The 13,438-nt window shown below is 38.4% G+C and overlaps 1 protein-coding gene across 2 annotated transcripts; it reads right to left on the bottom strand.

Moving 5' to 3' along the window:
* Window positions 1-166: 166 nt before the first annotated feature.
* LOC121879960 lies at window positions 167-12,224 on the bottom strand. 2 transcript variants are annotated; one of them, XM_042386809.1, is made up of 9 exons: window positions 12,097-12,224; window positions 10,296-10,433; window positions 7,919-9,698; window positions 7,263-7,753; window positions 6,550-6,775; window positions 5,649-5,795; window positions 4,602-4,729; window positions 3,914-4,033; window positions 167-3,008 (listed from the first exon to the last, which is right to left on the bottom strand). In XM_042386809.1, the coding sequence occupies exons 1-9, from the start codon at window positions 12,160-12,162 to the stop codon at window positions 2,361-2,363; spliced, it is 3,744 nt and encodes a 1,247-aa protein (XP_042242743.1). In that variant the 5' UTR covers window positions 12,163-12,224; the 3' UTR covers window positions 167-2,360. The 2 variants fall into 2 exon arrangements, with proteins under 2 accessions (XP_042242743.1, XP_042242744.1); XM_042386810.1 differs by lacking the exon at window positions 10,296-10,433 and having other exon boundaries at window positions 12,097-12,214.
* Window positions 12,225-13,438: the final 1,214 nt, after the last annotated feature.

The raw sequence follows: 13,438 nt of genomic DNA, 5'->3' as shown, positions 1-13,438 counted from the left end.
AGATACTGTAAATTTCAAGTTCAACCCCGTTCGTAAGTCGGGGACCCCCTGTACTGAAAAGAATAATATTTTAGCCATATAAAGATATAGAAGAACACTCATAATACATAAAACAATACCTGTATGTAGAAACAAATCCAATGTATCACTAAGAGTTAACTTCATATTAAGCCGAGTACAGTATATCCTCATGAGTGTGTACAGATACTTCCCACCTCCTTGACACTGTACCTGCTGGAGACCTAGATTGATGACAGGTATTGTAGGCATCCATAGAAGCCAAAATTCAACAATTTTTCAACTTCTTTCTCTGAATTATGGGGGAATAATTTAAATATAATATATACTGTATACTCTGCCAGTTTTAAACTAACACTGTCAGGTATGTAATTTGATGCTTGTACTGTACAGGTTAATGTTAATAGTCAAGGAAAACTTTCATATGTGTTCTTTAACTTGAGGTGAGTGTGTATACAGTATCCCAGAATCTCGGACTTGTGCGATTCAGTGGACCAAACACTTGTCCCATCTGTCACTATGTTCTTAAGACTATTATGATCTCTTGGTATAACAGATTATTATTACTATTAGAGTTAAGTTTTTTATATTTAAGTAATTTGTATTTACAGTACATTTTAATATTTCATACGATTGTATTTAAGATGTTATGGAAGAAAAACACATTTTGTTGTTATTTGAAATGTGTAGAAGTGTTCTGATTTTAGTACTGTACAGTCTTTGCTATGTAACTTTATATTGTAAACTATAAATACACCAATTGATAAACTGCCTAAAGACTGTTTAGTCTTGGTTCCCTCTGTCCATCACCTGTTTGTTTATTGGCAGCATTATCGTCCTCTACTGACATTGTCCATAGTGTAGTTTTTAATTAATAATGTGTCATGTTCCTACTTGGTATTTCTTTGTTTCACTTTCTAAACTTTTCTTACATATCTCTCCTGACTATTTCCTTCCTCTTGTGGTTTATTTCCCCTTTGCTCTGCCCTCATGTGTGGAAGAAAGATAGTGGACACATTATCATCATGAGTCACATAAGAATGATATTATTATTAATATAGCCTGAGAGAAAAAAAGGTATGGTATTTTTAGCTGATGAATACATAGACAATATTATGAAATACAGAACTAGACCAATATGCAGCCAGGGGTCTGCCTATGGTGTCAACAGTGTTGGGCGCACCGACAGGAAAATCAACTACCTGTACCTATTTTGGTACAAATGTTGTAATATCTTACCCCCAAGTCAGCCTCATCTGTTTATCAGACTATTTAATATACAAAAATAATAATATGATTGAGTTTTATTTGTGAAAACAAACCCACTTCACCAGGCCATCTACCCACAGTCATCATAGTGTTAAGCAAAACCCAGTTTGCTCATCCCAGTTTTCTGCAAAGATTTGCTTCACAAGCCTTTGCTGTGTACTGGTAAGGTAACAAACATATGCTGTTCTTTTTTATATTATTCTCAAGGTATGATCTTTGTCTGTTTAAAGCACCCTGTGTACCACCCGGACAAGGATCTGGGAACCCTTAAAGAATGATGACTGGTACTAAATTCTAAAGGTGTTATACATTCTAGTTGTAACTGTAGTCCTTAAAAGGGGCTTTATGAAGGAACAAGCTGTGCCTACAATACAGTTCCAGTACTGGTCACATCAAGCATCAGCCAGTTCCAGCAGTCTCCTTATTTAATGTAGATATGTTCCTGAGCCACACTAAACTTTTTTGTTGTTGCAGTATAATAAAGGCAAGATTTACCTTTGTTTACTTAATTTTGTAATAAATTTGGTAATGACCCAATTTAAATTCCCGAGGTAATAATATCTTGACCATGTAATACAAAAGCATATAAGACAAGGGACTCCTGTATTTAAAGTTCTTATATTCTAGTCCGAAGGTAATTAATTGGCCCAACAAAAATTAACACTTTCTTCAAACCCTGATGTACAGTATATGAAGGTGTCTCAAGGAAGACTGGTACAATGTATATACAATAAATATGTTACTTTTATGACTGACATTTATACAAAAATATGATGCTAGATTTATGTACTGACAACCTTATGAAAAAGAGTTTTTCCCATCACTGATTCTAAGTACTGTACAATTATTAGCATTTCCTGTTGTGAGATCTTGGTTGTCATGACTTGCAGACTACTATACTGTACTCATATTTAGTAGAACAATTCCTAAACTAAACTTCAACAAACTGCTAACACCAAGCATTACCATGAATATACATAAAACTGTACAGTATAATTATGAATTAATAAATTTATATAAATAAATCTTACTCAAGTGACTAGACAATACTTGTAGCTATAAACATACAAAACTTACTCTTGTCCTTGAGGTTGTTGGTAAGCTGTCTCTTGTAAACTGGCTCCCAAGATCTCTGGATCATAGGAAACACTTGAGAGGAAAACCTGGGGCTGCAAGTTGGATGAGCGAGAATTACTATCTGCTCTACTGCTTATTAAAAGTTGTTGGTGTTGAGTTTGTCCTACTGTAACAGTGTGTAGTGACTGTGTGTTCTGCAGGTGGTGTGTGTGTTGTTGAGAAACTCCTCCAAGATAACTGTCGCCGCTACAAGCCTGTTGGTTGTTGTTCATCTGTGACGTCGTCCGAGCCTGTTGAAAAAGTGACGACTTCTTCTCGGATATGAAGCAGGCTGCATCTGACTGCTGGAGTGTACTTAGACCCTGACTCAGCTGACTACCTGTGGCATCACTGTTGCAGTCCTTTGTCTGACTTGCAGGAAGTGACTGAGTGCTGTTCTGTTGATGGAATGTTGAATGTGTATGAGTAGCAAGGTGGCGAGACAGGTGAGATTCCTGTACAAACATTTTATTGCATACGTGACATCTGTGGGATGTTGACATAGGGGACTGCTGGTGCTGACTCTGATGAGCTGTTAACTGCTGATGGTTGACGAAATCTTGGCCACATACACTACACTTGTGGGTGTTTTGGCGTTCATGACTCTGAGAAAAAAATATTGAACATTAATTACAGTAATTTGATTTTAACTTCTTTATTAGTACATATGTGGAAGTCAGCTTGAAACTATTTTGAGACATCCTAAATGAGGCAACTCCTGTATTATCAGCTAAAGTGTAAGGCTTGAAACCCCACAACAATGGAGGTGAAACAAACTGAATATAATATTAAAAACCTTCCCTTCACAACCATAGCTCTTATAGTAAGTCTTGGAATCACCAGCTGAGACTTAAGGCTGAAGGCTAGAGTCTTATCACTGCACTAACTCTACTGTATGTCCCCTCATTTGGCTTGGTAATAAACATTCTGATTACCAGGTCAAACCCCAGTTCCAGTCAATCTCAGTGCTACACCAAATAAAGTTCAGGATTTTGTATTCCTTTATAACTTAATATTTAGTGTGGTTGACTTCATTGTTCTAAAGCCAGTTAGAAATAGGAAGGAAAATGGTAAAAATGGAGGATTCAATTTGAAGTCCTCTGTCTTGGTGGAATCCAAAGTTACATGGTTTGGATTTGTCTCTTAATCCTTTAGATAAACTGATTACACACCCCTTCCCCTGTACTGTCAACTTCATACTGGGGGACATGACAGTTCTCCTTCCAGCTGTTTTTGTACCATTAGGTCTCCATAATACTCCTTCAGTAAGTCCAAAATACTTCATCATCTCTTAACAATTTCTCCTACAAAGTTTACTACATTATTTCAACACTAGCTATCTCTTTCCTTTCCTCCATAAACATCATTTTCTATAAACTCTCCCTCACTTTCTTTCCACTATTTTGACCAATTCTTTATTTACCCTCCCCTATCACCCTCTTTCACAATGTATAATACTCCCTAAGTTTATGCTTCTTCACACACACACACACTAGTAAGAAGTACATACAGCAGCATGTCTCTTGAGTAGGCTGGGTGTTGCAAACTTCTTATTACAGATATGACAGGTAGGGAGCATAGGATTCTTGCCAGAGCCCTCATGCAGTCTCTGGTGTCGCCCGAGGGAATCCTGCAAAGATAAGTTTATATCACTGCTGGTGAGGAATAACTTGTCTTCACTATAACATTACAGGGGTATTTAAGGTCTTTAGATTACAGTACATGTAAAATGAATCAACATTAATTTAAACATAATCAGTCAGTTAGTTGTAGTAATCCATGGAAATGTCACCATGGCAAAATTAACAAGTTTCTCTCAATGTTCCATTTATTACCATAACTGTAGAATCCCAATTGTTGGTTGACCACAATCTAAAATCCAAACTATCATCAATAAAGGAGATTGTGATTCCCAATTTTGTTTTGATTGTTAGGGATAAAGATTGTGAGCCTCCCACAGTACAGGTATTGTGATGAAAGGTCTAAATAGATTAAAGCTGCTTAACTATCATATACCCAGTACTGTACCACTTTCATAGTGTCCCTGGTTCAACATTCTTGCTATCTCTTTAGGCAAAAGTTAGCCATACGTTAATGAGAGTTGAAAAAGGCGATGGAAGTTCAAATAAAAAAAATACTGGATCATCATTGACATTATGAGAGATATTTTAAGATGAAATGTGATAAATGAAACATACCTGCGAGGTAAACTGACGGCCACACACAGAACACACCAGTTCTCCGGTGTGAGCCTTCATGTGAGCGCGTAACTTGTATTTAGTTACATAGGAGCGACCACAGACACTGCAGGCCCAAGGACGGCTGCCTGTCATTGAAAACAAAAAACATTTAACTAACATTTTAATAAAGTAACATTTGGTGACATACTTGAGAATCAAAACTTTGCTACATTTATTTTACAGTGTTGTTCATTTCTGTTAAATTCTTTTCCTTCTCACAAACATTTTACCTCTTAGACACACATCACCTCTGAAATTCTTACATACCACCTAATTAATACTCCTCTGCTAACAAACTTCTATCCAGTATTATTAAGTCAAGATGTTACTTCACCAATTACTGTACTTACTGTCATATCCCATCTGTTTTATTTGATATTTTATTATGGGTCTGTCTCTCTAATGATCTAAGAACAACACAACTACCCACAGCTGAACTAACTGTAAACATCAAGTATCCACTTACAACAGATGAATAAATGTGAGTTTTTCTAGATATTGGGCAGTTACTTTTATCAGAATTGTTGATGAGATCCCACTGTATCTGCAACATTCACAGGCTTTATACAACAAACTCTGAAGAAACAAAGTGTCAAAAGTTTCCTCCCTCCCAGAATGAAGCAGCATCGACCCCAAAACGAGATACCAGTTTGGATAAGTCAGTTCATAGACTCATTCCCATGACTCAGTTTCACCGTGGGGAGCGAACTTTTCTCACCGATTGTGCAGAACAAAATATTGACCTAATGCTCACCTTTATGGGAAATACAACAAGCTAAAATGAATCCAATGATATCACTTATTTTCTATGTTGTAACCTGCACATGATACAAATATACCATACATTTATTACTACAGTACTAAAGTAACATACAGGGCAATAGCATCCTGAATGTTAAAATCTACAAAATCAGCTAATTAGGTATTGGCCATCCAGAAAGTTTGGGGAAAATTCTGTGTGGCTTCTTCTCCTAAGACAACCAACTACGTATCTTCTTTTAGTACCTGTGTGCTGCGCCTTGTGGGTGTCTCGGGTAAACTTGAGGGCAAATGACTGGCCACAGATATCACAGGTGAAGGGCTTGTTAGTAGCATGAGTGGCCAGGTGTGTCTGTAAGGAACTTCGCAGCCCAAACCCTCGGTGACACACATCTTTGAGATAAAATATAATACCAGTAAAGTTTATTCTCAGTGCAAAAAATATAATGTTCAATAAAGGTCGAGATGAGAAACAAAGGTAAGATGAAAGGAGTACAGGAATATGTGTGATGGGGGTCTTAAAGGGTTAAAAAGAGAGAAATCTTCCCGAACATAACACTTTTGATGACTACTGCCATCCTCTTCACTTGTGAGTAGGAGAGTTCACTCACATTTGCACTGACACAAGTGAGCATCAAACCTGTAATGTTTAGTTTCTGATTTCTAATGTGGGTTTGATTTCCAGAGTTGATATCTTTGTTACTGTGAATCTTTCCAGGATCTGTAACACCAAGGATATGTCCTGAGACTCTACTACTGTCTGCCTGTCAGCTCTTGATCCCAAGCAGTTTATGACCAGCAACACTGTCACTTTAAAATGGCATTACTGTACTGTATTATTTAGATGAGGAAAATTAAAATATCTGCGCTTGGCTTTACATAACTACAAAGGTCTATAAACTCATCAAGAAATTATACACACCATTATTTCAAATACCTCTTTATAAATATTTCAATAAATAAACATTTGTGGATATTTTTGGGGGCATATTTTACTTATTTGAGGAATGACAAGCGATCACTCATTCCAGTAATAAAAACACAATCTCGAGCAAACTTAGTAAATAGGGGAAAAGAGTCGACTGCATGCTAATAATCTGAAGAAAAAAGAATCAAACATCTACATCACAGATCATTAACTTCTTACAGCATGAGAACTGTCGCTGGTGTGCGGGTACATGGCAGGTAAGGCGGTGCTTCTGGAGGTAGGATGCAGTACTGAAAGTCTTCCCGCATGTGCTGCAACCCCACGGTCGCTCCCCGGTGTGTGTCCGGTGATGTTGCTTCAGTTTTAGGAGGCGGTTGAACACTTTTCCACACACTACGCACTCTAAGCCTTTCCCTCCAACAGAGCGACGAATTTCAAGAGGAATCTGAAAAATATATGACTCGGTAATACTGTACTGTACTGTATGGCCTCACTTCATACTGCACAGGGCCTCTATAAATCTGTGTTATGTAAATGTAATATATTTTCTTGACAGTCAAAGGTCACAGATCTTGGCCTCAAACCACTCAACTCTTGATCCTACTACCAGGTTTATCACTTAATCACCAGCACTCAAAGACAATGAATGAGATCACCCAATTATAAAACAAGTAAGTGTGGTACAATGGAGGTCGGTTCAGAAGCTCTGGTACAAGGCAAATATCCCACCACACTACACCTACATCCAAGGAGCCATGACTGTATATTTAAGAGGAAAAATGATGACTGAAGAGCTCACCTGGGGTCATGATCTGTATAACTTCCGTATGCCTATGGATGTGAGCGCAGTATCCAATCAGCTGCTGTACTGTACCCCATATATGAAGTACTGTACTATACTTCAATTTTCATAAAGTTTTTAGGTAACTCACCTCGTGAAGCTCATTCACCATAAAGGTCAATGGGTTAGATGTAGAGCCTGATGGGTTACTGTTGAGGTTCAGATTCTGACCCCTCTGTAGGTCAGCCAAGCCCTGAGCTGCCTGCAAGTCTGCTGGGTCACGGCCACTGTGCTCAACCTCAACAGGCTCTGAACATGTTAGATGTGGAGTTAGATTGAGGGAGCCTGAAGGAGGGTCCACATACACAGAGGCAGTGGATGTTGTTACTGCAGCAGCATCTTCACTGCTGTGTGGCACAATCTCTTCTGAGGAAGAAGCTGTTGAGTCTGATCCCAGTTCCTCTTCCATGTGGGTGTCTAGTTGACCCTGATCTCCTAGTTTCTGGTCAAGGCAAACTTGGCTTGTTAACTGTGTATGGTGACCATCATTAACTCCTGATGCTTCTTGGTTAATAACACTGGCAGACAGTAGAGCTGCAGCTGATGCTTCCGCTTCCCGAGCAGCTTGAGCCGCTCTCTCAACTGTAAGAAAATCCAGTGTTAGTCTGTAAACAGTGTACCGGTCATTCAACAGGTGAATTGCAAGAGCATCCCATCTCTAATTACAGTACAGTACATGCAACTTTAAGCTTCATTAATTGTTCTATTCTGCACCAAAAACTGTTGACACACATAATCTTGTCTTACCTCTTTGCTTAAAACTTATTCTATCATCATCATCACTACTGGAGGAGGAGGATGATGATGATGAACTACTGGAGGTGACTGAGCTGGAGTCATCATCATCACTCTCATCATCATCATCATCATAGTCATTATGCTGTTCATCATCATAACTCTGTTCACCGGTAATCTTCTCCAACTCAACATTATTGCCACATAAGCTGTTTTCATTCTGTAACCCAAAAGGTTCAGGATTACACTTCTTGTCCTTAACTAGTGAACAATAACCCACCGTCTCTAACCCTTCTTCCTTCAGTGTCCGGTTCACTTTGTCAACGCCACACTTGTCGGAGATGATTCTCTCCTCTTCGTCGGTGTCCTGCTTAAGAGGTTCATTGGCTTTTATCACATTTGGACTGGACATTCCATCACTCATCTCCTCTCTAGAGTTGCCCTCCCTAGTATCCTCCTCGTGAATGATAAGGGTACAGCTGTTGTCCCCGTCAATACTGTCCTCGCTGACGATGGATCCCACAGCCGACGAACTGCCATCCACGAAGGAACTATCTGCATCTGATGCCTTCATGGGACTTAATGGTAGGATCCCTGACCTGCTTTTCTCTTCTTCACTATTACAGTTTTCAATCACAGTTTTGTCGTTCTCACTCACTATCTCCCGGTCACTCCTCCCAGCCTCGCTTCTCTCCTCTCCGTCACTTCTGTCATATTCACTCACTGGTTCCTCCTCACTACTCTGATATTCATTTGTGGTCTCCTTATCACCTCCATCTCCACTGTCCTCTGAGTCACTCTCCTTGTTTGCACTTACACTCACATGACTTCTCTGGGTCCTCATTGTATATACCTCTGCCCCACTACTTGTCACTGCACTCTTCCCTGTTTTATAGTCTTCATCTACATCTAATTCCCTTTTCAATGAATATTTTTTAATATTACAAGCAACTTCCCCATCATTGTCAGCACTCTCAACCTCTTGCTTAATGGAACACGACTCAGAGTGGTCCATCTCACAGTCAGCATCAACACATTCTTGGCCACAGCTGTGTTTTGACTTTTCTACACAGTCACCTTTCCCTGTCATTGTATCTAAAGACCTCTTTAAGAATTTCCTCTGTGATTTTTTCCATTTACTGAGATCATACTTTCCCCCTTTTGTGGAGCACGAGTGAATCTGGCAGCCTGACCAAACACTCGGTAAATCTTTGGAGTCAGTTTGAAGCCTTGTATCAGGACTATTATTTTCTTTATCAACTACCTGTAAAAAATCTCCAGATTCAAGAGTGTCCGGGGCAGAACTATGGCAGTGTTCCGTTTCTTCACCATCTTGACAGAATTCAGCATCATCTCTGTGCTCAACATCATTACTTGAAGCTTCAAAATTTGTAGGGATAGTATGTGGAGGGTCGGGTTCCTCCCCACTGTCCCTCAGTTGATTTTCTTCACACTCTTCTTGTCCTTGATGGTAACCATCCTTCATGTAGGTCTCCTCACTGGTGAGCTCTTGTGTATAGCCATCCTTATGGTCATTATCTGCATCACTTCCTGGTTTACCCTTATAGTCATCTTTGGCTTGGTCTTCCTGCTCCCCATCCTGGTCCTGGTACATGTGTGCCTCTGCCTCGGTGGATGCTAAAAGAACATAACACTCCCCCTGCACCCATCGCACCACGGTTCCTGAGGTGTACCTGTGGATATCAGTGTGCTGAGACTCAGGCAGCTGAGTAGTATCCCAACCACATCCACAAGCATCAGTGTACATCTCATGACCTAAGTCTTCCAGTTTCTGAAAATAAATGGGAATATTTCTTAAACAAAGTATTGATCCTAAAATAATATATATTAACAAAGCCAGCATCCTGTAACTCAAGTATTGTTAAGACCAGAAACTTGTTGCTGAAGATCAAAACACTGAGTAAATTTGAAAACTAGACAGACCTTCTGGTTAAGTGAGATATTACTCTGGTTATGTATTTGAGCACTAAACAAAATCTAAGTGTTGATGCCCTGTCTGGGAGTAAGGCAATGACTTCTAAGTGCAGGTTAGTTTCTGTGGGATTGTGTTACAAGGGGCTTTACTGTCAATGGTTCATTACAGTAACAGGTGAATCATCAGCACAGGGCAGTGTTAGGAGAACTGGTTAATAACATATGGCTGGATCTTGGTCATCATGTCATTTTAAAACACAGTAGCTTTCTTTACTAACATTACTGTTTAAATGGGCATATATTTGGGAGTGTGTACTGTAGAAGCTAAACTACAGTCGGGAAATATATATTGACCCCAAAAATAACATCAACGTACAATCCTGTCTTCTTAGTTTCAGTAAAAAAGGGTAAAAATAAAAAAATAAAAAAATAAATCAGATATTTGGGGACTTACTCTAGCCAGGAGGAGGAGGAGTGAGTGAAGCCCAAACAGAAGATGACCTTGAAAGTTGTCATCCTCGTGAAAAGACAAACTAACATTCTGAAGTATCATCTCTAGACCCCATGATTCAACCACACCATCTGCTGCAGCCTGAAATGAAGACCACACCATTTAAGTTTTTCTCTATGTCTACTGATAACATTATATCATTTATAGTGAATTATAATTGTGCTTATGCTGTAAATAAAGGTTATGGTCCAGTCCCAATGTGTCTTCTTTCAAGTCACTATAAACAGTCCAAAAATGAACTCATCCCAGGATAAGGAGGCTCATGTTCTAGTCATCACTAAGTATATTAGAAACCCAGGCTAACAGTAGGCTAATGGTGAGCACCAATCAAACAATTTGTGGAATTTCCCCCATTGCCATCACAAAAAACCCTTAGAAAGTCTCAATTCAAAGCAGGAAGTTGTTGAGTCAAGCACCACAGTACAGCCTAACCTTCCAATGTATAGTACAGGGCCACCAAACTATGCAAACAAAGACAAATACATTACCTTATTTTAATTCATACAGCTTTAAGAACCTCCACTATATTGCACATACATGTACTGTACAGTGCTATAGGTAATAATATAGATATCTGACTCAGAAGGATTCACTTTGAGAAATTTTTCTATGAAAGAAAACTTGTTTCTTGCCTTTAGACTATCATAAAAGACGGTGGAAGAATTACAATTTACTTCTGGTATTTCTTTGTTTTTATTTAGAATAGACATAAAACTTTGGACAATGATACCACATTTGCCCTCCTCCTAACCTAGCCTAACCTAACTTAACCTTACCTAACCTAAACTAACTCAACCCAACCCAACTCAAAAGCCTAACCTAACTGATAAATATAAGTCACAGTGCTGCCTCTCAAATGCAACCTAACAGGGTGACCGAAACAATAATAATACCTACGGAGTACCTCTGAGAAGCTACACCGGCCACAAGTTTCCCGGTCACCAGTTTACTCCTGAACTAACACTGGACAGACCAATAGACCAACCACCCAAAAAGCTATTAGGTAAAATTATCGTTTTGGTCATCCACCTATTTGGAAGTATAGTTCAAAACACATATAAAAAAATCATCGGAGACATAATTTCAACCTAACCTAACCTAAACTAACTTAACCTAAACTAAACTAACTTAACCTAACCTAACCTAAACTAACTTAACCTAACCTAAACTAACTTAACCGAACCTAAACTAACTTAACCTAACCTAAACTAACTTAACTTAACCTAACCTAAACTAACTTAACCTAACCTAAACTAACTTAACCTAACCTAAACTAACTTAACCTAACCTAAACTAACTTAACCGAACCTAAACTAACTTAACCTAACCCAAACTAACTTAACTTAACCTAACCTAAACTAAAACCTAACTTAAACTAACTTAACCTAACCTAAACTAACTTAACCTAATCTAAACTAACTTAACCTAACCTAAACTTAAAATCCAAAAATTCCCTGGATGACCAAAACGATAATGATACTAATGGCTATTATGCTGATAAATGATGAAATGATAAAATATATATATTATCTTATGGTACCGGATTACATGAAGATTTGACACCTCAGCTTGTTCCTTGATACTTAACCTTATTGGTAACTGTGGAGGCTAGGATAACATTTAGGTGGTTAATATTTAGGTGAAATAAGCTGGGGTGCATAACCTCCAAGTGACACTTACTGAAGGGTCACCTAGGAACAGACGCTCGACTGTTTAATATAATAATTATTTCTCTAATAATTACCAGCCTCATTAATTCCTGAAAGTGCTCAGATACTTCAATTAAGGTATGCAGAACACCTCCAGCCATAGTGCTGTCTTAACACTACAGCACCAGACGGCCGCCTCCTTCACCAGTACCTTCCCTCACTGGACTCTTCAGTGTTAACAACTTTACTTCTATCATCTTTACTTCCCTTATATACTTACTAAACAAATTTAATTAAACTTAAATTGAAGTATTTTAATTAATTGTCTTGAAAAATAAAATGATGTTCCTTGCCACTCGAGGTACTAATGGTGGCTTTTTTTTCTTTTCTTTTTTTAATTTTTTGTCACTTGTTAGCTTACTAGGATTTGTTTCCTTGCAACCAAGAGCACTAAACTAACTAAAGCCTTGCTAGCATATCCCACACCTTCCTACATTAAATATTTCTTCTATGCGAAATTTCTGAATAAATACTTATTCATAAAGTATAGTATCTGTCTACCTGTTAATTTATTTGATTTTCTTTCACTCCACACCTCCTGATTCTTAACATTTTCCATTGGAATAAGTAGAACATAAGTCTTAGCATTCATTCACGGGAGACTTAAGCTCCTTGAGTCTTCCCACTAAGCTTGGTCATGTCCTCTGTGTTTACTGTGATAAAGTCAATGCCCTCGAGATGACTCACACATCTTGTCTGATCATGACCACCAATGTCATTGTCTGACTCCTATTGTGTTGTGATGTCTCCTGGGGTCATTCACATATGTTACTCCTTCTTGGGTGACTATTGATTAAAGTGACTTATTTTTTGTCAGTATTTTTATGGTCGACACACTCTGTACAAGCTAAATTAATGTGAACTTGTGTGAGGATTTTATTAAATACCTGTAGTCTATTTATCTATCTCGGCTGGGTAGCATTTTCATTGTGATATCAAAGGGAATCTATAACTTCTGTTACACCTGAAAGTAATAATAATTAAAAGTAATTAAAGTTAGGTTTGGGGAAAGACCATCCAAGGAGAATGAAGCATTTTCTAGAGGTGCAGACTGGCCCTCAAGTGGAGCAACACAGCTTGACCTGTGTAGTAAGTGTGAGGTGCATCCTGCAGTCAACTAGTTTCTACAGTTTTACACTTGCAAGATTGTTTATGTAGTTCCTCACTGTCAACTCAGATTTCTTTTCCAGAATACAATATCTAGTTATTATCAGTCCAGTACAGTACAGTACCATGCATCCAGACACCAGTCCAGATATTTCTTGCTGTCTAATAAGCATCATCAAAATGTATCCCAAGTTGACATAGCTACAAGACATTGATTGGTCAGCATTGTAATCTCTTTCCCTCAAGGCAAAACTCAGTAGGTGAACTTCT

This window comes from Homarus americanus, unplaced genomic scaffold, assembly GCF_018991925.1.
Source record: "Homarus americanus isolate GMGI-L3 unplaced genomic scaffold, GMGI_Hamer_2.0 scaffold29478, whole genome shotgun sequence".
In the NCBI taxonomy this organism is placed as follows: domain Eukaryota; kingdom Metazoa; phylum Arthropoda; class Malacostraca; order Decapoda; family Nephropidae; genus Homarus; species Homarus americanus.
This window is presented reverse-complemented; position numbering and strand designations above follow the sequence as displayed.